Here is a 25,743-nt window from a genome sequence, read left to right on the forward strand (position 1 = left end):
TAGTCTTTTCCATTCCAAAACATCAAGAGACCACAAAATGCAGGACCTTTGAATTTTCCTGTGACTCAGGAAGCTGGAGTACTCACAACCTGGAGTATTATTAATTTACCAAGAATCTTCAAGAAATGACCTTTCCATTCTATGGTTGCATATGAACATTAATTTAAAATTATGTTTGCAGTCTCTGATATTGGATAAACATATTTAAGTATTAATTTCTGCAACTCCTTCTAGCTGAAGATCTCAGAAATACGATGTTCAGCAAAGCTTACAATCCTGTGAAGAAAAGGATCTTTCCTGCCTTCAGTTAAATAGTGCATTACCCAACGGAATTGAAACTTTTTGAATAAAYGCTAATATTCCATACAAGTTGGAAGCACATGTGAAGAATACCAGATTCAGCTGAATATGTAGGAAGAACAAAGATAAGAAAAATAATTTCTAGAACTGTAATTTATGTTCAATAAGAGGCCAATACTTTAGTATGTTCCACAAATAGATTAAATCTTAGTTTTATGACTAGTCAGAAAGTATCTTTTGCTATGCAGTATCGCTATAGGTTTTGTTTTGCTTTGCAGTAAAGTAGCAAATTGCTACCTGCATTCCTCATATCACTTCAAGCCTACCCTGAAGTCGTGGTGAACTGAGGTAGCTTAGTTTCAATATATGAAAAACACTGGGGTAGGTGACATGCACAGAAATGGGCATAACTGCTCAATGGGCCTTGACAAAGATCACCTCTCTACTCCTGTAATAGACCAACACACGGAGAAAAAGGTTGCCAATGCGGAATGAGTTAAAAACCTTCGCAGCATATCCTACTATAATATGAAGGTGTATTATTTAAAATAATCCGGAGAGGGAGGAGGAAAGAGGGAGAGACAACAGTTTTCTCATCGTATATTTGCAATACTACTTAAAAATATCACTGTCTGGATCTCAGCCCTGTTAGTCTCATGAATTAAGGTGTCAAAGACTGGAATTTCAAAACAGACAATACATTAAGGATAACTAGTACTAAAATAAAAGTTAAAGTATAGTCAAAGTTGAAATTTACTTGCTGTCAACACTTTACGATAACTATCAGAAGACTTGAGTCAGTTCCTGAGAAATTTTGGGTACTTTCTTCCCTCCTCAAACTATGCTCTTGTAAACTTGATTTTCTTATTTCAAGAAACAAAATGGCAATGAACACGTAATTTTTCCAGACCATTTTCTAGAAGAGCATCTCATGCTGTAAATACTGAAAATGAGTCTTGAAACACTTCCATCTCTAGCACAACAGATCATTAATTTAGAGCATAGGTTTTTTTTTTTTTTGAATATACATTTCTTTTTGTAGCAATGTCAGTTTAAGCAGCCTCTGTGAAATCCTTAATTACTTGTTCTGTTCTTCAACTCTTTTCCTAGTTCTGTTGATACAAATGTTTGTGGGAGTACAGGATGAACCAGAGAGCAGAACTAATTTAGATTATGAATATGGGTTTTGGGGGACTTTTGATGCCCTCCTGGCCCACTTTTATTCCAGGTCACTTCCCTTCTCTGGTTCACTTCAAAGAATAAATCTTTTTGTTCATTCCAACTTAACTTCTCCTTAATTTAATATTTCAGACAAAATTCACATCTACCTTATCTTTATGTTTTTCAGCCTATAAATAAATTTTCCTTTGTAAAATTTAAACGAAAGTCAGAATTACTCATAACAGTGCATTCGTCTTCTATACTGGCTTCTAGGTTGGACAGATTTCAGTTACATCACCAGTAAGTTAATTGCGACTACAGCAATTGTAGTTCTCTCCACTATTTTATAATTATTTTTAAACAGATAAGAGCACTGTCTTTACATCTGATTAACTAAAGTCACAGTAACCAAATAGAAAGGAAGAGGAGTACCTATTAATTTCTGTATATCTCACATTACAGAAGCAACAGAATGACTTTCTGGGGGAATTCAATTTCATTATAACACATCATGTGTTTGCTACTTTATTTTTGGTGCTGTATTTTGAACTTATTTGATATATGCATCTCCAAGACAAATTTTTGGAGAGGACATTAAAGGTCCAATTTAATTCATTATTCTTAGAGCTGCCTCCTACTCAGTGTATAAGCCACATATACTCATACTGTAGATATATAAAAAAATACACACAAGTTGCAATTTGTATTTTTATTTCCATTATAAATCAAGCAAAATTACACAACATTAATGCCTAGTCTTTGCTTTATAGTAATGATCTGACAGATGATCTGCTAAAAAAATTGAACACTGTCATCAGACAAGATTTTTTTTTCATCTATAGTATATAAAAATCAAGCTAGAACAGAGCTAGAGAAGAGAAAATATATTGATTTTAGAGTTATATCTCCCAGATGCTGAACAGTATAAATTCAGAAGGCAATTAATAAGCTTAATCTAGGCTGCTTTAGATGTTGGAAAACTAACTGGTAGGGTACTTCTATTAGACACCTGAAGTACCATTATGAAAGTTGTTTCCCTACGAATGACAACCACACGAAATGCAACTGAAGTAACAGTTTGCCTATTTTCAAGTTGCTCTGTGTGTATTGGTAGCACTCATTCTCCAACCCTTCCCTCTTTTGAGCAAAAAGAGGATGATTCCTACAGAATGGAAAAACCACTCCTGTGAATGAGTGTGAAGACTACTCATGTGAATGAGTTATTATGGTTTAGCATATGGTTAGCAAGAAAGTATTTCAGCAGTTAAGGAGCTGTATCTGACGCTGTGCATACTCTTAATTAAAAATGTCACATTGAATGTGTTAGCTTAAACCACTATCATGACTGACTTAATGTTTATGAAATTACTATAGCATAAATTAATGAGTTACTGCTCATCAGCTAAACCTCAAAAACCGCACGCATTCCTTGCCTATTACACGAGACTGTCTCTTTTCAGTTAGGTGATCAACTCCCCCATCTGATCCCCCAAAAGCTTTCTTCTATCATATCAATCAATTTTTAAGCACAATACAAGGAAATACAACTCCTAACTTGACACTGGATATAAAGTGTCATTAATTTACTGTCGATTCTTCTAGATGTTGCTGCGAGCTGTTATTAGAAGGAATTTTCTGGGAGAAAAGAATGGGGGATATTTTAGAGGAAAGGATACTTTAAAAAAAGTCTTATGTCTAAAGACAAATTCTGTCCACTAAAGTTACATTAAAACATAAACCATCACAGAACCAATAAGGACTTAAGAAGTCAAAGCAAGCAGATTCCAAATGTCTAGAAAAGAAACATCATGCAGCCAGACACCAGAAAGTGAGATTTCTTTGTAGCAATCAGCAGAAAACAAGAGAAATCATTACAATGCTGCATATTTTGAAGCTAAAGGTTTTAAGAAGTCATGATTACCTTTAGAGAGCACATAGAGAGCACCATATTTAATCTGTTCAAGACAGACACAGACTGAAGAATAAGAGAGATGTCATTATGCTATTTGCCCTGGTATAAGAGTAAACAAGTATAATTTTAGATGATGATCATTTGAGTTGTGGGGTTAAGGTGAATTACAAGGAAAACTGTTCAGACTAACAGTTCATAGCACTTGTCACTATGAATAAACTGCAAGATACATTAAAAAACAAACAAAAAAAATACAAATAGTACATTTGGCGTTTCTGAGACTAATGCTAGAGGGCAATTACCTTACTGAAATGGGATGCCATTTTTGACACTGTACTTAAAGTGAGAGTCCAGGAAAAGAGATTTAAGTCACCACGTTCACATTAGCTAGAAAGAAGTTAAACTTTAATACTTTTAAAAAGTATGTTTGGAACACTGTGGCAGATGAAATACACCTGGAAAGACCACTGTGAGTTCTCTATTGTACAAATGACTCTCACTAGCTGTACTTAAAACATCAGTTAAGATAAGAGATCTCTTATGTGCTACATTTTGTTGGTAAAGTACAATTATTATCCTCTACAAACTACAGATTGGCCAACACATTAAAATTATTATTTTTTCCTTGATAGGCATACATTGTATAAGAATGAACATAGGCCATGTTTCAAGGTTATCTACACTCCACAGGATAAGTGACATACCATAACATTTTTTATTTACCCTTACAAGTTATCCTCTCTTTGTCATTTATAATGATGTTGTATTTTCAAGCCCATGGGATAATTACAGCTCAACTGCAGTCTGAGCTAAAATAGAAGAAATTGGCTCCTGGATGTTTTGGATGCACAAAGAGTACTTAGAGTGGTGGTGGTAGTAAGCGTAGGACAGAATCCTTAATGAAGACAACACTCTTGAAGAGCTTGTCTGTCAAGAATTTTTGGAACAAATCTATAGTATTACTTTCTTAGATCCTTTTGTTTTTTATTTACTAGAAGCCAACTAGAGATGTATCAATTTTGTTAATGTTTGCATCTGTGCCCTGTGGCAGGAAGGGGTGAAGAGGGAAGAAGAAACTGAGCTTCCAGTTGTTTCAGATCTTTATTACTTAAATCAAACTTTGGTACAGAGACTTAAAACATGGATTATAAATAACTAGAAGAATGGCTTATAGTTAACCTTAGCAATCAACAACATTTCCATTTGTTGAGAAATCAGATTGCTGATTGTTAAAAACTATGTCAACTGAAACAACACAATCAGAAGAGATCCGGGGTAGGGGTAAGGAGAGTGAGTGCACTAAGCTATTTAAAGTCACTACGAAACATTTACTCTTCCATGAGGCTTCCACCCACAGCAGGTAAAAGAAATGATATTGAGCTTGTGTCAGTGTATATGAAATCTTCAGCAAAAATGCACTTGAAAATTTATTTGTGGAAACAAGAACATCTTGAAATATATGGCAGGTGTAAGAAGAGTGAGCAGTTTTCCAGTAAATGAAAGATACATGAGGTTTAAGAAAATCATGGGGAAAGTATGCACCATCCCTAATACTTGCATCCCATTTTTGAAACCTACATTGTTTGTAATGGGGTTTTGAAATCTGACAGAAGCTTTTTTTCCATTGCTTTCTCAAAAATAAAGATATTTCAACTTGACCAAGTTCTGAAGATTAGAAATCAGCTATATGACTCACTTCTCAGGATAATTTTAGCATTCTAGCCAAGAGTTACTGAACACTGACAGAATCAAAGCAGCACCCCCTATGCTATCAACTTGAGTTTTCTCTTCCTGAAAATCATATTTGCAGAATGCACATGAATGTAGGAAACCACCTGCTCCACGAAAAAAAGTTTATCCCTCCACTCTATGTTGTAAAACTAAGTGCTGAATTCATTAAATCATGTTCTTTTAATCTTTGCTATACTCAGTTCATTTTGCCTAAGTAGATACAAGTTTGAGACAATTGCAAACAAGGAAAAAAATAATTAAAGAAAAGCACACTATAAAATGCTTTTATTAAAAGAGCTCAAAATGTTTCTGGTGACAGGAAATTGTAAAAAAAAATAGAAAAACAAAAGACTAACTTCCTACCCACTTAAAATTAATTCACAGCTTCAGCAGTGTAAGGTTTCAGAATGTCAGCCTCAGGCAGAGGCCTAAACTTCATGATCTTGGGCAAGTGGAAGTCCGGAACTGAAAAAGTGTTTAGGCTTACCAGACTCCATTCTGATATCCTGCCAGGCATCAACTAATATCACTCAAACTTCTACAGAGTTTGAAGTAGTGTCCATCACACTAAGTGACAAAAGTTGTTATCTGAAGAAAGTAAGTAAAAACCACACAGAAGTTTTATTTCATATACCTAATTGCAACTGAATTCTCTTTATCTGACTGTAGGTCTCGCATTAAATCTGAAAGAATTCTCCATAACACCGAATCGAGTTTAAACTTGGGAAGTGGTGGTGTTTTCTTGAAAGTTGCTGAGCATCCATAAAAAGGCTGCGTTTGATACTGTAAAAGCAATGTCTGGATTACTCTTTAATAAAAGACTCCTTCAGATCTGTAAACAGATTTCTTCTCTAAAGCCACTTCACTAAATTTTCAAAATATTTTTTATAAGAAAAAAAAATTGCTTGGCTGTTTCTTCAGTTAAAGAAAACTTAGAAGCTGAAATATTTGATTTTACATTTTGAAAGCAGTCAACAAGAAGCATGGGTACCCAATATATCTTTTCTCTTGACATCAGTAGGGGAGCAGCTTATCTCAGAAAATGTTGTCAGATAATGTTTTTTTTTTTTAAAAAAAACATCTTCGTATCTTTAAAAAGAGTCATAGGATTTGATGAAATATTCAGGCACCAGACCTTGGAATAACAGCCTTTCAAACATAGCTTTCATGCCTTATGTACTTTTAAAATAATTACAGCTACGTATAGTCAAGCTAAATAGTACAACTGGGCTAAAAGAAAAATCAATCCTGAGAGCACAAGATCTAAAACAGGCTTTCTTCAGTATCATGAAATCAAAAATCTATGACAAGGGTGAGAGACAGGAGGAAAAAAAAAGTCAAAAGAAAGCATAGTTTTTGTAGAACATATCCGAGTGCTTAGACAAAACTCTAGAATGTGTCTCCCTGTCTCAGGAAAGGAACTGTATCTAGAACCACACAAAGACAGCCAAGACAGCAACACTGATTTTTAAATCCTACATTTTCACTTATTTATATGGAAGAGTTGTAAAGAAAACAGTGAAATTGTTTAGTCAATGAGTGCTAAGTTGAGCAAAACATTAAAAAAAAACCCAAAACCACACACACACAAAGTAATCATGTCCTATTTTCAGTAACTATAGTTAGTGCTTATTTTCTTTTATTAGGGCTTCTGTGATCACTCCAAGAACCCATCTGAAAAAGCATGTCCTTAACCATTGAAGGAAAAGAGCTCACCTATTCTCCATGATAGAAATAAACAGAAGATGAATTCACATTTCTAATACATCCAAAATGTTAGATTCCTCATTTTAGTCTGCTAAATACTAAAGTTTCTCCAGTAATTTGCTGGAAAGGCCAGAGATACAATATAGATAAATGACATGCAACATAACAGAAATGTGTCTGGGGGAAATAGTTAATCAGGTCATATATAACTGCAGAATTCAACCAAACAATAGGATTTCATGCAATACACCTTGTTAAAAGACTTTATTACATGCCAATATGTAGCACTGGTATGGTAAGTGCACGTATCCTATTTCTGACTATAATTACAAAATCACCAATACAAACTTGACATTGGTGGAATCAAGAGCATAGTGTATAGCAAAACCACAAGGGTTTAATATTTATTTTCAAAGAAAGGTATGTTGCAAATGATGCTGCCACAAAACAAAGCAGTCAAGACATGAAATGCCAGCATTACAGTTGTATGCCAATACAGATGCCTGACAAATACTATTTATTTAGACAGGCACTTTTCTATGGAATCCCTATCTTTAGTAAGTAGACTGGACAATCCAAAAGATATAAAGCACTTTCTTGACAAATTTTTTCATTTCCTTGCTTAGCTTTTTACTACCTGCTTTATAATGCCTCATTCAACCTGCACATTGGATTAAGCAGGGATTTTCACAGTATTTGCATTGCCAACCTAGAATGCCACATACTAGGTTTTTACAACACTGGACAAGCAGGAGGCAAGTAAGATCATTAAAAAATGTATTCTGACTCAAAGGCAATACACTAGTTACAGAAGGACAGAGTTTGTCCAAACTAAACAACTAGCCTAGGGAAATGCAAGAGCAGCATCTGGACAGAATGACAGCGCCAACTGTGATTCTCAACTCCTGTTGCTTTTAGAAATAGTGGCCTAAGTTAGCAATTTCCTTAGTATACAAGAAGTAACAACCATACCCATAGCCTATTGGTTCTCTGACAGGAAAAATCCAAACAGTGGGGCATTAAACATTTTTAGACAGAGATAGATGATATAGCACAGTCTTATCATACCTATGCATTTTGCCTTCTCTAAACTAGTAATGACTTAAAGGCTTTTTCATTAGCTGCTATGGTTCTCAACCTTCAAAAATATTCCCCCCCCCCCCCAAAAAAATTTTTTTTCTTAAACTTACTCCACCTGTATGTAAAGGGCTAACTATAGGCTCACATTCACTGGGTACAACATACATACACATCCTTAGACTGAATACATCAGCATATGTTTAGGAAATGTGTCTTAGAAGGAAACTCCATTTTTTGCCTTGGGTCCCTTAAAAGTTTGTGTAAAAGCAGTGATACAGACATCACGCTCTTTGCTGTTAAAAATGAAAGAAGTAGGTCACCATCACTACTCTGCTCAATGAGTTGAGTCTGCAGTGTTCATTTCTCAGGATATTAACCTTTCTAAAAGCATTTTTGCTGCTCTTCACTGTTACCATCTAATAGGAGTAATTACTTCTTGTTCTGTGTTATCAGATGTCACAGGTATTAGAAGACTTTCTTTGTCATTGAAGTATCTAAAAAAAAATTTCTTTAAAAGTGATAACTTGATTAAAATGCAAGCACATGTGCTCTGACTTACATAGCTACATTTTCAAAGACTGATGCAGCAGATGTGCCCACAAACATAAATAGTCATTAGGAAGGTTAGAAGATCAGAGAACTCTGTATTTGAAGGGCTAACTCTACATTCATTCTATATGTGCACTCTTGCCTAAACATAGTGGTTTAGGAGGTGTGTTCACATGTCAACCTTGTCTCATGACACTATGTAAATGATGTATTTAATAACTGGAGGTAACTGAATTATCATTCTTTAGTAGGTCAGCTGGTATTTTTCTCATAAAAGGAACCATGACACCATATATGAGAAATGATCACTGGAAAGCAAAATGGGCTCCTAAGGACAACTCAGAAAATGTAGCAGAAGATAAACATTTTTATTATTATTATATATATACACACACATTCACAGTATATCTTCATCAACTGAAACTTGATCACCTTTTTACAATTTAGAGGAAAAGGCAGTTTTTAGGGTACTTAAGCCATGTATCATCAATGCCATGAAGCTAACCTATCAGTTATAATAGCTCCTATAAAATACCAGAGTGAAATTGCAATAAGCCGAGAAAATGGGCTACAAATCCCAGATATGCTCAAGCAAGCACTGAACCAAAAATAAAAATAGGTAGATAGGAAACCAAGAACTAGATAGCATTCATCTAATTCATGACCACTAACAGCAGAGATCATAGGCCAAGGTTTTAAAGCATCTTATTCAGCTCCACATGGCAATTATCGGACAGAGACTTCAGTTATTAAAAAAAACCCCTCCCTCTTCAAAATGAGTTAAATTTCTAGCAGTTCTTTTCTGCTTTCTGCACATGCAGTATCTCTCATTGCTCACCAACACCTTATTTTGTTTAGGCAAATTAACAATGTTCTAAACAATAAAGAATACTGATGCTGCAGTATTTATCATGCTGGAATATGTTTCTTACACATTGATAGAGTGTCCTACTTTTTTCTCTTCTTCCAAATAGTATTCATATAGGAAAGGAATAGATTGCACTACTATGAGTACATTTTATCTTAAAAACTCCACTCTCTTCCCCATACCCTCCACCTACAACAAACAAACTCTTAAAAACTCTTTAAAATTTTATTTTAGGAAAAAGCTGTGGGAAAAATCCCACTGCTTGGATTGTGTATAGAAGCAAAGATAATTGGATTTTTTCTTTCATTATAAACATAACTATTCCTAAAGCTGAATACACTGAAAAACAAACAACTGCCATTTGTAGTCAGACTCTGAACAGTCTCGTCTGAAGGTATGTGAGATGTGTATGACAGGTGCATTACTAGACTTACTTCTCCTTTTTTGTATATGCCCTTTCCCTCTCACAACAGAAACCACCTAAACAAAGGAGAATAAGGATAGATTTTTTCAAAGTGGACTTTGGAGAAGGGGTAAAAGATAAGTACAATATTGTACCATATATTTTACCATACATTGTACCTAGAATGGTTTTAGTATTAGATAAAATTGAATATCTTTGGGTATGATATTTTTCTTCATAAGAGGGAAAAGACATGCTTTCATGTTAGATAAATACAGAAAACCTTCTTAAATAAAAGAACAACAAAAAAACCCCTTTCCCTTCATACAGCTCAGACCAAGTAGTGGGGAACAGCCTTAGAGTGCTTCTGCCATTTGAGTGAGTATATACAAATGTTCCATTAAAATAGAATGGCAGCGGGAAGAGTCTTAGAAAGAAAGTATTAAAAAAAGCAATAAACAAAATAGCAGCAGCGGCATTGCAGTCTTACCATCCCACTGTAGTCTTACCATTCAATTATTTATCCACAACATTAGGACAGAAGCATAAGAGAAATAAACACTTTTTTCAAGTTGTAAAACCAGCTTATATTAGCTTATGAAAATAAAAGCACCTACCAATGTAGTCTGATTTCCTGAAGCCTTTTTTATGTTTCTTGCTGGCATTCCATGAAGATGACTAAATCTACTCTGGAAACCTACAAATAAGAAGTGGGGGTTGATTTAAGAGTGTTTCCGATACCACACAAAGAAATCCATCACTACATAGCAATCTATTGATCTATGCCACTGACTTCATACTACCTGTGGAAACAAAGAGTGCAGAATGGGAAAGTCCTGAGAAAGACTAAGTTGCCATGAGAAAGAACACTCTCCATACACTTTCTTACTGCAGTTCTAGTTCTACGCAGATTGCTGCATAAGCCGAGCGTACTGTACTGAGGCAGGGGAATGACTTTGCATCACTTAAAACTTCTTTAGTACTAGTAGTAGAAAGTTTAAAATCTGGTGAACAGGCAGAGACTAGGTCCACAGAAACAATCCCAAGCATGTGGAAAATAAGCCTCACAGAAGAATTCAGTGCATAGAGAAAAAGAGTGCGCACAAAAAGAGGAGAGTTTTCTACCAAACCCAAGTGATTCTATATTTTGCACTTGATCAGTACCTACCTCTTCTCCCTGAATGCGACATAAGAGGGAAAGTACCAGTTAAGATACTTTCAAAGACTGGATCAGGCAATTCTCTCTCCAGTTCTGTGGAGTCCTCTTGTTCCCACCAAGGAATGACCCCTGTGATTCCACATGCTCCGCCAGATTCATTTTCATGAAACCAGTCACTCTGCTCATCATCACCTGTATGAGGACAGCAGCCCCCCCAAGGCCCCCAAAGAGAGGGAGGAGCAGAGAAGATTTAAAAAAAAAAAAAAAAAAAATCAGATGTTACCCTCAATAAACAATCTGACAAGACAATAATTTCTTTTGCTTTACAGATGTACCACAATGTATATAGCAGTTCTATTTGGAAAAATGTTTCTCAGTACCATTACTAGCAGTGTCATCAATGAGAACACATACAATGTAATGTTCTAAAACCAATTAGAATAGTGAAAAACAATAATAAACTACTTAATCCTTTGGCGATAACTGCAGGGAAATCCATTTAAGAACTGCACTTTCCATATTAACAAAAACGAGCCTTAATCTCCTGCAGGGAATTAAAAGGTATAAAACTGTGAAACTAGTTCTTTGCAGCTGATAATGGTATATAATTAGCTTAATTTCATGATTTGTATGGCTAGTAAAAGGGAAAAACAATCATGAACAGATGTGACTAAATGAAATTAATCTGATTAAGTTCATTTAGAAATAAGTCTTGAAAAAGTTGATTTTAAATGAAAACTGACAGTGCCATTTGATTGAGAATCATACCACATTATACTACAAAGCTTGTCATTTTTATTAACAATATTTATAGATCTAATATTTAAATATCAGGAGTCAAAGTCAAATGCAAGACAAGACTGAAAGTCTGATCTTAAGCTTAACTGATATAAAATACACCAGCAATTGAAAATAAATTGCTATGTTTCTTTTAAAACATGTTCTTTTATAAAAATCTGTAGTTGACAGTAGATCAGAAAGTATCCTTAAAATACATGGCAAACATCCTTTCTTACACTCAAAAATTACATTCCAAAGGATGCCTTGTATATTTTAATTCTACTTCAAAGTATCCAAATCATGCCTCACTATTTCTGTGTATAAATTATTTCTGTATCTGGTGTTTCAATTTTTAAGTAGGCAGGACTAAACAAGAGACAAATACAACATTTATTAGATACTTAATTTTCTGTAACAAAAAGCAGTTGTGTAAAATTTTATTGCCACTCAGCCCCATAATGGGAAAATATAAGTAATGAAAATCCAAGCCAAAATTTGAGGGAAAAAAAACAAGATTCAACACACTATCTCCAAATAAATTGCCTCATGGAGAAGAATATATCAAGGCCAAATACAAGAGGAAATGGCTGTAAGTGTTGGTTGAGACAAGTATTTCAAGAAAATACAGAATAACTAAGGCCTCTCATTGGTCACTTGCAGGTGAAATGTGACCTTTAAATCTTGAATGGTCACTGCTAACACCAAAATTAGCAGAGACTAGAGAACACAGAAACTTTTAGAGGAAGGAAGGGAAAAATAGAGTTGAAAAAGGGATTCTTACGTTCTGGCCCATTTCAGATTATTCTCCATACCTCTTTTGATCCTCATTTATAGCTATGACATTTTACTGAAGYGTTCACCATTAATTCTACCCTTGTTTCCTTAGACACATTCCAAAGAAATCATACCTGTCTGTTAGTATTGAACAGAGACAGCATCAGGAAGAAGAAAAAAGCACACCTTTTCACTAATTCTGAACCACAGATCAATCTAGGATTGAATTCTTTTGCTTAGTTTTTCCACAAGTTTTTGTATAATTAAAGTCTGTCCGAATCTTTTGTCATAATATGAAAGTTCTGGATACCTTGACTAACGACAATGTCAAAAAAATTTAGTCTTGTTCTCCACAGTTCAGCTACAAAGGAAGAACGGAATTCTGCAATCTGGATATCAGAGTTGGCTCAAGGACAGAAGTCAGTAACGGGTACACAATGCAATCTTGGAAGAAGAAAGATAACTAGAATTTAAGACTGGGTTGGTAAATTGTAACATAAGGCAAACTGGGGTTACGGAAAGAAAAGGGAATTTTATTCTAGACTGAAGTATCCATTTTGCATTCCATCTGCTGGAGTCAACCAGGAAATAAATAGTACTGGCATATCACAGAACACAGAATGAAGAAATGTCAGTTCACTGGCCACCTAGTGTATATCTATTACCTTGATTAAGTGACTGAAATTAAATTTGAATTTTAGGTCTCTGTCACAAGGTTCAACCCTTCAAGCACCTTCCTATCCAAGTTCACATCTACATTTTCCTCCAAAACATAATTTATTTCAAAGCATGTGCATTGAGAGGAAAAGCAGGTGGGCTCAAGCAGAATGGGGAAGGAAAGCAATTGTGAACACAAGCTTTTTCATACCTTTTAAAGCATAACATAAATAAAATGTAAAATGGTAGTGGAAATAATAAATACAAAGTTGATACTCCAATTCAAAAAATAGGGTAAAGCAATCTTATATACTGCTCATTGATAGATCTATTAAAAGTCACTATAAAAAATACAAGACAACACACTACTGAGTGACAAAGAGTTGAAAAACATTAAGTTAAAACCAGCTCCGGTCCTGTGTTTTTCTTTCTTTTGTTTGCATTTAACGAATACTGTGTACATGAGGGGCCAAACAGTTCTAGGGTGCTGTCACTCACTACAGGTCTGAACTTAGAACCCTGGAACTTGCTTTTAGAACGGCCTGCTAGGCACTTCTGCATATAATTGAAGTGTAAGCTATTCTAGGCAAGTAAAAACCAACTAAACTTAGATTGAACAAGAGTTTAACATGTTGGCTTAGGGTTAACAAAGCAACTGCTTTATAAATATTCTTCATCAACTACTGAAAGGCTGATTATATTCCCCAGCACTGCATCTCTACAACTGCAAAATGTCTCAATGATAATGGGGATTTATTGTTTTGAGCTATAGGGTAAACAGATTTCATTGATATTCACTGGTTGCCTCCAAGTCAAACTCAAGATTCGAATTTTTCTTACATCAGCGTTCTACAAACTGTCTGTCCCCTCAGTCTGGAATATCTTAGAAAGATAATTAGCAATTTGGAATACCTTGTATAGGTATCACACATACAGAACTCAAAATAGCTCTCTGACATAGAAGTTACATTACTCATTAGCTAAGTTTTTAGGTAAATGATCCAAAGTCTCTGAAAAAAGTACTACAACTGTAAATGGATTCTTCAAGATTAAAACGTTTGGCACGATAATTCAAACCTTAAGGTCAAAGTTATCTGTCACAGTAAAGAGAATAAAAACTACAGTCAATGTCTGGAGCTTGGGTGGGGGGGAGTGATTTTTACTTTCTTATTACTCCTGTTTCATTCACCACAGAAATTGGCACCTTCACTACATGCACAACAAGGGTTTGGGGGTGGTGGGGAGGGATCCCAACTTTTTCTTTTGTATGCAATAGGACTATTAGTATGTTAAGCAACTATTAGTTAAGACATTACTACATATTATCCTATTATATACTTCCCTAAGCACTATGCTGCTTACTGCTAAACACAGAATACAGGACAGGAACACAATACGGACTTTAGATATCAACCTAGTAGGCTTTTCCTACATGACAGCAGAATCCAGGGATGCTTGTTTTTTTTAGCCTCCTGGTCTGTGCACTTAAAACAACTCAAAATCCTTTGAATATTTTCAATCAGATTATCACCTTGAGACCAGTATAACCCTCTTACTGCTACTCTTAATCCAGGTGAGAGCACTCTCAGTCATATTTTGCCCATCAGTTGCTCCATCATGAAGGAACCCACTTTTCAAAAGGAATCAGGGAAGACCACTGTGTTTAATAAATTCCAGACCTCATAGGTATGGGCAATATAAAAGAAAGGCCTCCGCCACACCCAAGTTTGGTAGCCAAATACTTGGATTCTCTCTCTCATTTAACTTATACCTCCCAGAACGCAACACAGTATCCACAGCAAACATGACTTAACCAGGAGTAGAAATGCAAAGCAGCATTTGTGACTTCAAAATATTCCAAAAGATTCACTGCATTATCCTTTACCCTTACTCTTAGGTCTTGTGAACTTCACCACTACTCAGCACAATACTACATCAAGTTATGATACTCTCTCAAACTACAGTAAATGTAAAAATCATCCTCAAGTCTTCAAAAACTGACCTCTGAGTCCATGCTTTTCTATACCCACATCCTTAAAACAGGAAAAAGAAATTGTTTGTGGACAGCGTTAATGTTTCAGGAATTGCTGTGAATCAATTCACACTCAATCACAACAAGACTGATCATTGCAAAAACTAGTCTATTCAAGACTCAGAAATGTCAGCTTCAATACTAAAACTCAACTCCTTTCACTTACAAGCATTTCTTAAAGGGTTGCAGCTGATATACAGAAAAAAGTAATGCTTACTTAATATCCGTTAAAAAAGAACCCCTCCCCCCCAAAAAAGTTCCACTTCCCCTTCCCCCCCCTCTGCCAATCACTGCTTCCCAAATTTTTACTTCCGTATCACCTGGTCTACACAATTATCTAGTTATCACCCATTCACATTAGATTATAAGAGTTCCCTTTTAAGATGTTCATGATACAATTTCTATGCACTTCTCTTATGGGTTCTCTACAGACATGGACAWCTGCATCATCATCAGCTTCAGGTTCAGAAGAGCAGACTATGCTTCACCTGAAACTTAAGCTACAGCAGTGCAGGATTATCATGAACAGACTTTACTGCACACAGATTTTCCCCTTTGTTACTTTCTAGTTTTCCTACATTTCAAAAGGGCCAGACAAACCTTCATAGTAGTCACATATGGTGTATGCATGCTTGCCCATAACGAACACAACCTGCCTTGAGAGGCTGCTGTTAAAAAGACTTTGGCATCTCCGCCCTATAGATATTCCTAATTGGTATTGTTCTGCTTCTTTATCCATGCATGCACGCACAGAGAGCAACAGCTCACAGACTGCAAAATGCTCTCAGATACCAGTTTCATTTCCATGACCAATATAGTTCTTTCTAGGTTAAAAAACTCTGTTAACAGCTGTAATAGTCATTTGGAGGCATCAGAAGATTTACTTAACACCAAAAAGGAGTTTGACCTACAGTTTCAGAAAAGCAGAAACTCAAGTTACCCATCCACAGAGGCATACTGTATCTTGCTCTTTATGCTCTACAGAGCTGCCTAGGCAAAGGAAGTAGTATGACACCATTCAATTTAAGCAGTTCGTTCTTCTGATCTAAGCTTGAAAACTTCAGATGAAGGCCTTATACCCCCCCCCACCCTTCTGTCCAATTTAACACCGTATCCTGCTCCTGAATAGAAAGACTGTACAGAGCTGAGCCATTAATAAACTGGAGCAAGGATAACACATGACCTCAGCTTTATAGTCACCTCTACAATTCTGATCCATAGGCAATATTTACTATTTCTGTTATTCAGGTCATATAAAACAACTTAATGTTATTTCTTCTTCTTCCCCCCAAAAGGCTACAAACTAATTAGACACAATAGTCCAACACTGGTGTGATTACAGTTAGTGTTGTGTATTATATTTCTCTTATATACAGGAAATCAGTAACTGCAGGTATCAAGATCTTAACTGCTATATAAGGTCCAACAATTTCTTGCTAGAGAACACAAGAGAATGGAATTATCATACAATTCTCAACAACATTTTTGTCTGGGAGGCAGTAACTACAATTAGAAAATAAGCAATTCTGTTTTTGCAGTAGGGTCTCTAATATTACTTTTATGTAAAACTTTTCACAAAGACAAAGCTACAATCCAGATTTAAGAATGTCTAAATTGGACCCACTGTGAAGTTAATGGACCTCTGATCGCACCCATAAAAGAACCTGTTCAAAGTAGAGAAAAATATTTTTTCCCTGTCATCCTTTTCCCCCTGAGTATCCTTCTCAAGTTTGATTATTGTCGTTCCTTTAATTTATATTTAAGAATACTATTGTAGAAATAATACTTTCTGCTTGAAATTATCACAAGGTCAGTACGGCTAATTGAATCAAGATTCAAAATCAAACAGGTAAAAAGAAAATTACAGCTCTATTCCTAAACAGTACCATTGACATTTCTATTGTAAAGGACCAGCACTGAAAAAGGTAACACTATTCCAGTGAAAGAATAGTCCTTTACTGATCCCTCCCCTTTTCTTCTCCCACAACATATTTATGAAAAACACAAAATAACTGAGAGACATTCAATAATATTACACAATGATTCAAATAATTTAACTTATGATTTAAGAACACAAGTATTGACACTAAAATATCAGATCAATACATATTTCATAGTTGCATATACTTTTAAAGTAAGTCATCTTATGTATAGATATAATGGAAAATATTTTAAAACACCAAGACAAAAGAGAAACCAGTACAGGAAAGTAAAATCAAATCTTTTGGAAGTGTCACATTGAAATATTTTTGGTCTAAAGTTAGAATTGATCTAAACTTTCACAGACAGCTGAAATTCTTCAAGAAGAGCTGTGTGTAATGCAAGTAAAAACAGATACTTATTTTGAATGGGAGGAACAGTTTACATAGCACAAGTTACTACTAGCCTTGTTCAAATAAGCAAGGAGTACACACCTCTGTTCTACAATCTGAAAAAAATCTCACTACTGAAACATTGAAGTAGAAGATAAAAAAAAAGAAGAAAGAAAAAACACAGAAAAGACTGAATTACACACCAGGGAAGGAAGGAAAAACAAAATTCCTTTAACCTAATCGCTACTGCAGAATAGGCCAGATTTTCTTTCTTCCACACACTGAAGTACTAGTATGTGGCAAACTGCATAAGAAAATAATTTCCATTCCCATCAATTTAGAATCATCAATAGGAAAGCAAGAGCCTTAATCACCTGAAAGATTTTTTGCCTCATTGTCAAAGACAGTGGACTCCTATTCCATGAATTGGGCACTACAATCCTAGCATAATATAGGCAAAGTTGCCTAAGCAGCACTTAGTTTATATGATGACAATAAACACCAGAAAAAAAATTCTTATCTTATACTTCCATCTTCTATAGCTTGAATCACAGAATGGCTGAGGTTGGAAGGGATCTCTGGAAATCATCTAGTTTGACTCCTCTGCTCAAGCAGAGTCGCACAGAGCATGCTGCCCAGGACCGCGTCCAGACAGCTTTTGAATATCTCCAAGGACAGAGACTTCACAACTTCTCTGAGCAACTTGTTCCAGTGCTCAGGCACCCTCACAATAAAGAAGTTTTTTTCTTCTTATATTCAGATGGACTTCCTGTCTTTCAGTTTGTGCCCACTGCCTCTTGTTCTGTTGCTGGGTGCCACTGAGAAGAGTCTGACTGATTTCTTTACACCCTCCCTTCAGATATTCATACACATTGATAAGATCCCCCCTCAGCCTTCCCTTCTCCAGGTGAAACAATTCCTGTGCTCTCAGTCTTTTCTCATATGAGATTTTGCTCTAGTCCCTTAATCATCTTAGCAGCCCTTTGCTGGACTCGCTCCAGTAGCTCCATATCTTTCTTGTACCGAGGAACCCAGAATTAGACACAACACTCCAGATGTGGCCTCACCAGGGCTGAGTAGAGGGGGATGATCGCCTCCCTCGACCTGCTGGCAATGCTGCTCTTAACGCAGCCCAGGATACCACTGGCCTTCTTGGCCACAAGGGCACATTGCCGGCTCATGGTCAATTTATTGCACACTAGGACTCCCAGGTCCTTCTCTGCAGGGCCCCCAGGTCAGCAGGTCAGCCCCCAGCCTGTCCTGGTTATTCCTCCCTAGGTGCAGGACTCTGCACTTTCCTTTACTGAACTTCATGAGGTTTCCCTCTGCCCTTCTCTCCAGCCTGTCAGGGTCCCTCTGGCAACACAACCATCTGGTGTATCAGTCACTCCTCCCAATTTTTTTTTTTATCATCAGCAAACTTGCTGAGGGTACGCTCTGCCCATCATCCAGATTGTTAATGAAGAAACTGAACAGTATTGGACCCCATATTGACCCCTGGCGTACACCCCTAGTTACCGGCCTCCAATTAGACTTGACTAACACATATAAAGATGCAAGAACTTTATGCATATAAAAGGAAAGTTCTGAATATTTGTTGCACTTTAAATTACTGAAGAATTTTTAGGTACATCACACTGTTCAAATGCTACTGGGAAGAGATCTTTCAGAGAGGAGAAACTCTCTAAATAGCATGCATCTTCAAATCTCAATCCTATACTGCTTAAAAAAAAAAAAACAACAAAAAATGGTGCTTGTTTAGAGAGCATCTCTGAATGAAAACAAACTATACAATACTGCCACATTTGTTCAAAAAGCAAACAAAATCCAAAAGACTCACTCAGAATTAGTTTGAAAGCCAGTACTATGATCATGCGGTCTTGTGAAAAATCTGGAGCAACTGAGGAATTAAAACTTAGCCAAAAACTATCTTGAAAAACAACATTTGTAATGCAGTAAACCTACATACAATCTTTTGGAGATTAAAGTTATTTATATTATGCTCAAGTTATCTATATTAAGTCATAATGCCACAGCATTTTAAAAACCCTGAAAGAGAGCTATATTTCAACTCATTAAAATAGTAATAGCAACTGAAATACAATAATCAACCTATGAAATAACTTGTAACGCTTACAGAATTTCAACTGATGTGGTTTGAGGGGTGGAGAAGGGAAAGATTGTTTCAATACCTTGTCTTCCCTCATCATTGGTAAACAAACCAGCATCACTGCTGCTCAGACTGCTGGATTCACTGTAATAAGAGAAAGAAAGAAACAGATCAAAAGAACAATTGATCTTTCAGTGGTAAAATTTTAAGGAGACAGGCTGTGCTCATACGGAATTTAAGTCCAACAAAGATCTGAAAGAAAATAAGATTTTTTTATTATTATTTTTAAATCAAACTGCAAATATCCTAGTTCCGTTAACTATAAAACATATTATTTTTAGCACATAAAACCATGGGAATCTAATGGTACCCTGACAATAAGCCAGATGTGACTGCAACGAGGTGCTGACAATTGATGCATTTTATTATCTGCTTCCATCAAACGCTCACTAGTCCCTTCTTATGCTGTACAATTCAGCTTGATCCTGGAACATCACTGCTCAATAAAATAGAAAAAATCTCAATCAAAAGCAGTCTAAGCCTTTCTTCAGCACATGAAATATAAGTCTGAAGACAGAATTACCTTTGTAAACATCATTTGCAAATATTCTGGCAAATACACTACTTCAGGATTCACTACATTTTACTTGGCAAGAGAGAAAAATGTTTACCACAATGGTAGCCCATTAAATCAAAGTAAAGATCACCCTGAAGAAAGTGAACATGATCAATAGGATCATAACACCAACAAAAACAGGCAAGTTACAATTTACTTTTCCGTAACTTCTGTCGTGGTCTTAAAATTAGAATATGTGTATACAATATGCACACACTTCTCTAAATTTGAAGACTCCAACTGAGAACATACTTTCTTCTTTGTTGCATACATATTATTACAAACAATATTCCACTTGTTTCCAAATACTGAAATAGTCTCTTGTGTTTTAATAACATAGACCACAAACTGATGAGCATCACATTAAAGGATTTTTTGTTTAAAAAAAAAAAAGTTTTTTGTAAGTAGAGTAGCTCTATTAAGGAAGTAATATATCACCAGAATTTAATCATACTATACTTATATTGCAGAAAAATCTGAAAAAGTCACCTCAGTTCACCTAACAAATTCAAGTTATAAATTCTATGGCTACTCTCAATGTTGCATACAAGCTACGTAAAAAGAAATTGAGATGTTTCTGCCTTTCTACTTTTATTCAAACTACAACATACATGCAGTCCTATCCTTGAGTTCAACTGATTAATATATTATTTTTAGTTACTCCCTCTACATATTTAGACTAGTTCTATTTTTGTTTCTCAATATCTAGTATGCTTAGGAAAATTCTTTCTTTTTAAATGTTCATCTCAAAAGTAAGCCTCAATAATTTTCAAGCTTCTAGAATCAATTATGTAAAATTAGTCTAATTTATGTTTAATTGGAACTATATACTTGTTTTTACATCTTCGTTTTGGAAGCATTCCAACAGGATTCGAAACCAAATATATCAGAAGCCACAAAGCAGTTATCTACAGCTATCATTTTTATATATACACAGCTCTGCATTTGAAGAATAAGTTTTCTTAACCTTTGCTATACCTTCTACTTATACATATTCTTACTGCATAAGCAGTACTTATACCATCTCTTATCCATAACACAATAAAATGAGACTTAAGAACTTAACTTGGATAACTGCCCTAAATAGAAGAAACATGACAAGCATTGAGCTATGAAAGTGGAACCGTATTTAAAGGGGGGGACCAAGATTTGAACCTCCTAAAGCTGTAAAGCTAGGCAAATCCTAGCACCTTCTTTCTAGAAAGCATCCAATCCTCACTTTGGCTACAGCATAGATGGCATTACTGTCCTTACATTTCAGTGTGCTATTTTATATCATACATCTTTCTTTTTTAAAGAATGCCCCCTTTTCATAGATTCTCCCTGTCCATTTATTGTTGTCTAATTACAGGCTTTTTTTTTTTTTTAAATGAAATCGTTAAGAAATCTTTTCAACTAAGGTATTTTAGCTTTCTCCACCAAAATCTCCAACTTTGAGAAAAACAGCCTCCTTCCCTTAAAACAACAACAACAAAAACCCTTCAAACGTGCACATAAGTCTTACTACAGGAATAGCTAGTTCATGAAGTCATGAACACTGAAAGTTTTCAGAGGTACACTTAATGACAGTTTTCGTTTGTTTTGTTTTTTTAAATCGTAAACTACAACCCTGGCATATTTATGGCAGCCAGTGTTCATTTTCCTCAGGCCACAGTCAAACAGGGCAGGGATCACAGCTGAGATAATTGCTACATGGCAGTCCTTTAACTGAATAAACACCAGACCTCTGGAATTAATTTATTACTATCTAAATACATAAAAGCTGTTACGATGGAAGTTATTTCCAGTTTTAATACAACTTTGCACTTTAGATTGTTAATTTCTTTACTTTGTAACAAAAAGTTCTCTTCCAGCAAGACTTCCAGGAAAAAAAAAGAAAAAAAACACAGATTCTATAAAATAAGGTGTGCGTGTAAAGTCTGAAGGAAAAAAATTCCCCTCCCCCCCAAAAAATACCCTAGCTTTCACAGCTTTACTTACCCATCTACGAAAACAAAGACGACAACATAATTTTTATTATTAGTCACCCTTCAAAGCAAGTTGCCCTATGCCCTGGCTTCCTACGGACTTGGGACCTTTGTTTACTAATTAATCCTGTCCTCAAGAACTGCTCAACCACTGCATTCACAGTGATGGGCAGGCTGCTGAGTGTCTCTCCAAGGGGGCAAGCCAGATTTCTCCTCTCCTCAGTCTTCTTTATAAAAGCTTCTAGGAATTAAATATCCTTCAGAACTCCATGCCTTGTCAAATTTGGTTGAAATTGGCCATGGAATTAAGTACTAGGGATGAGGAAAAATGAGGAATGCATAGGCTCCGATCACAAAAGTCTCATAGTTCTGAGGCTCAAAAATAGCCTCCCACGAATTCATCTTTGGGATCATTTAGATGCTGACATTTTAATAGCTTGAAGCTTCCTCCTTCTACTACTGAACCCTGCACTTAAAGAGTGTTACTGTTGTGTGGCATCGATAAAACACTCCAAAGAAATGTCACTTGCTCACTAAGCATTTTTAATGTGCACTTCAAATAGATATTATGCTATTTTAAAATAACATAATGTTACACTGCATGTATATGCTGAAACCTTCTCCTCACCAGTGTAGATCCAAGGAATTTAACTCCCACTTCAGGAAATAGCTGTTATGATTAATCATTAGCTTCGTTTTGTTTTTTAAAACTGAACTAAAAAAAAAAAAATCACTCTAATTTGGGGATATAAGTGTTAAACTGTATGCACACAAATATACAAAGCTTATTTTGTACATTTTTTTTACTTTGTATTTCCCTCCTCCAGTAAGCATTGCTGAAAACTGGAGTCTTATCCAAGATGCCTTGTTATCTCTCCATATCTTGCGCAGTCTTAGAAGATGCATATTCTCTTTTAAAATCTCAGCCTTTACTTATAAAACAATCTCGTAATAAAAAGAGTTTGATAGTTGTTTCTGATTCTTCCAGTTAAATGATATCAACAAACAATATAGGGATTGTTGTATTTAAGCACAGCTAGTTTAAAACTGGAATTAAAATAATTCAGACAAATTGTTCAGAAACAGTATGCATACTAAAGGCTTAAATCTGATGGGTTTCTAATTACATTTTTGAACAAGAATTTTCTAATTCAGTGACTTCCAAACCTTTTGGAACAGATGACCATTGCAAGAAGTTTTCCAGAATCATGGATCATCGTTCAATCATGTTCATGAGCAGTAAACACTATGAAGATAAGATGGTTTTAAAGGCCATTTATTGGGGCCACAGATAAATTTTTGAAGTACAATTTAAGAAATGACAACATTAGGTGTAACAAAACATTAAGCATTTCAAAAAGAAGAATGGATTTTTAAGTCAATAATGTTTCTTTTGTGAAAGAGAAAAAGGATAGTCTGACTGACCTGGAGCAGCACACAGAGTCTACAAGATTTTCATATTGGTCACGCCTCCCTCCACTCAGAAGTTAGCTACAGAATTTTTGAGTTTGAGAACCATTACCCTTGTGGCTTAACAGAAGATCATTAAAAATTAAAATAAAAAGGTAATAAGAATATATACATATGGTAAACTATGAAATGGTTTCTCCAAAGAAACTTTCAAACCATCTATCTTTAGGTACCAAACTTGGCAACATGGATTTCTTGAATCAGTACTGAAGAGGGAAGTCTTCTAAAAGCTGACAATACATCCTAACTTATTTTGTCTAAGTGAGATGTCTGAAGTTAAACTGGCTGCCCTAAAAGTACTGCTTCTGCTCTAATACAATTATGAAGACATTAGGTACAATCTTTAAGGCTCAGGATTCATATGGCTGTTCCAACTGCTTATCTTCCTCAGGTGAGGGATAAAAAAATCACCATGTAATAAAAAGACTGAACTTTTCTAACAATAACTTGCGTTAGTCACTTACCAATACTGCTGTTATTACAGTAACTGAGCTGCCTGTTTTAGCCAAAATCCCTAGGTGCTATCCCAATATTTAAATTCTACTTATCCAATAAGCAAAAGACAACAGTATGGACAAAATGCCTATGAGAAACAGGAACACTCTTGCTGTCAAGCAACTGAGCAAGATTATGTGTTTTAATACAAGTCTTCCTGCTGACAGTTCTGCATTCAGAATCAGACACAAAGGATAAACATAATCAGGCTTACCAGACCCTGCAGGTAAGATCCCTTGGGTATGGTGGAAAAATGACTTGCACCTTACTGTGTTGTCAAAATAGTACTTTGGAAACAATTACCATTGTAGTATGCCTGCTGTCTGGAATGGATGGACGAGGTGTACTGCCAAAGGGTCATCATTCTCCTATTTTTCTAATGGCAAGCTCAGGTGTTTCTGAACTGTAAATTGGTTTTTACATTTCGTAAGTGATGTATATCCCTGGCAACCTGCAGACTTTTTATGCCAGTGACACATAAGAACATACTGTCTAAACGGTGAATCTAAACACTGACAACCTTTCTGGTGAACAGGGATAGCAATCAAAGCACCAATATTTAGAAACTGGAAAAACTGTGACCAGTTGAAACACACAGGAAAATAACATTTTAATCATTTGTGTATTCTATCTTGCCATTTTTAATCTTGAAACAATTAGAATGTATTCTTTCAGGAAGCTGTTTTCTAGTTATTCCCCTGTCACTTGACTCTACATCTGAATTCCTAAACCTGATCAGCTCAACATGGTATATGTCAAACATAGTAGACTTAGGTCAAAACCCCCCCCCAAGAACCCTAAGAGTAGCTTATTAAAACAAGTACAATCAATGCTTGCATTTTAACTCCGAAATTAAAAAGAATTCCAAAGGTTGCCAATATCTACACTAATACAAGCAAACAAGTATTATCCAAAGATTCTGTAAGAAGAGAAAGAATAACCTGTCACTCATATTCTCATCTGAGCCCTTTTGCTCCTCATACTCCATTTTGTCCTTATTTGCTTGGTTCACTTCTTCGTTTTCTATAACTACTCCTTCATCCAAGATTTCCGATCCTTGTCGAGCTGCAGCTACTTTTCTTTTTTTCACTTTGCTCTTGGAAAACTCTTGATGCTGGTATGATTTATTGTCATTTTCCATTTCTTGATCTCTGCTGCTATCCTGCTGTTGAGTTATTGTCAGTGCATTAGAGACTTCTGATGGCAGGTCTATTGCCATCCGCTTCACTTTTCTTCTTCTACGCAAAGTTCTGTTTCCTAAACTGTCAACAGCCAAATCTGGTTCATGCCACAGAGGTCTTTTGCCTCTAATGTTATTTAAATTTGAGGAAGGTCGACGTTTAGCAACCAACAACTGGTCATCAGAGTCACTGTGGTCTTTCTTATTAGCATGACTTTCCCTGTAGTCTTTGCTTGATTCTTCCAAACTGGAATCAGAACCTTCGCTTAAACAGTGACCAGTCTCCCAGGGATGATGGGTGGTAAATGAACGTCTCTTTCGTCCCCTCCTTTTTCTTGCCTGTCGCTTTAGAAGACAAGACACACTTCGAGAATGATCTCCAGTATCAGCAAAACCTCCTCTGGCTTGCTCTGAACTTTCTTCCAGTGCTGAGACCAGATCATGCACTAGCTCCTCCATAGTCCTACTGAAATGCCTGTA

General features: G+C 35.7%; 1 protein-coding gene across 10 annotated transcripts in view; it reads right to left on the bottom strand.

The window, feature by feature from the left end:
• GPATCH2 (G-patch domain containing 2) overlaps positions 1 to 25,743 on the bottom strand; it is a 131,971-nt gene that overhangs the window by 97,559 nt on the left and 8,669 nt on the right. For 9 of the 10 annotated variants that reach the window (XR_003257254.1, XM_026088841.1, XM_026088843.1 and 6 more), the window contains 4 exons: positions 25,025 to 25,738; positions 19,618 to 19,679; positions 10,880 to 11,062; positions 10,329 to 10,408 (listed from right to left, as the gene is read on the bottom strand). Coding sequence is in view for 9 of the 10 variants with exons in the window: in XM_026088841.1 (XP_025944626.1) it covers positions 10,329 to 10,408; positions 10,880 to 11,062; positions 19,618 to 19,679; positions 25,025 to 25,738 (1,039 nt within the window). In the remaining variant the exon portion in view is untranslated. Of the gene's footprint in view, positions 1 to 8,838; positions 9,789 to 10,328; positions 10,409 to 10,879; positions 11,063 to 19,617; positions 19,680 to 25,024; positions 25,739 to 25,743 lie in introns of those variants that run through there. The other variant, XM_026088844.1, reaches the window with a different exon arrangement.

This window comes from Apteryx rowi, unplaced genomic scaffold (genome assembly GCF_003343035.1).
Source record: "Apteryx rowi isolate R43461 unplaced genomic scaffold, aptRow1 scaffold_79, whole genome shotgun sequence".
Taxonomy (NCBI): Eukaryota; Metazoa; Chordata; class Aves; order Apterygiformes; family Apterygidae; genus Apteryx; species Apteryx rowi.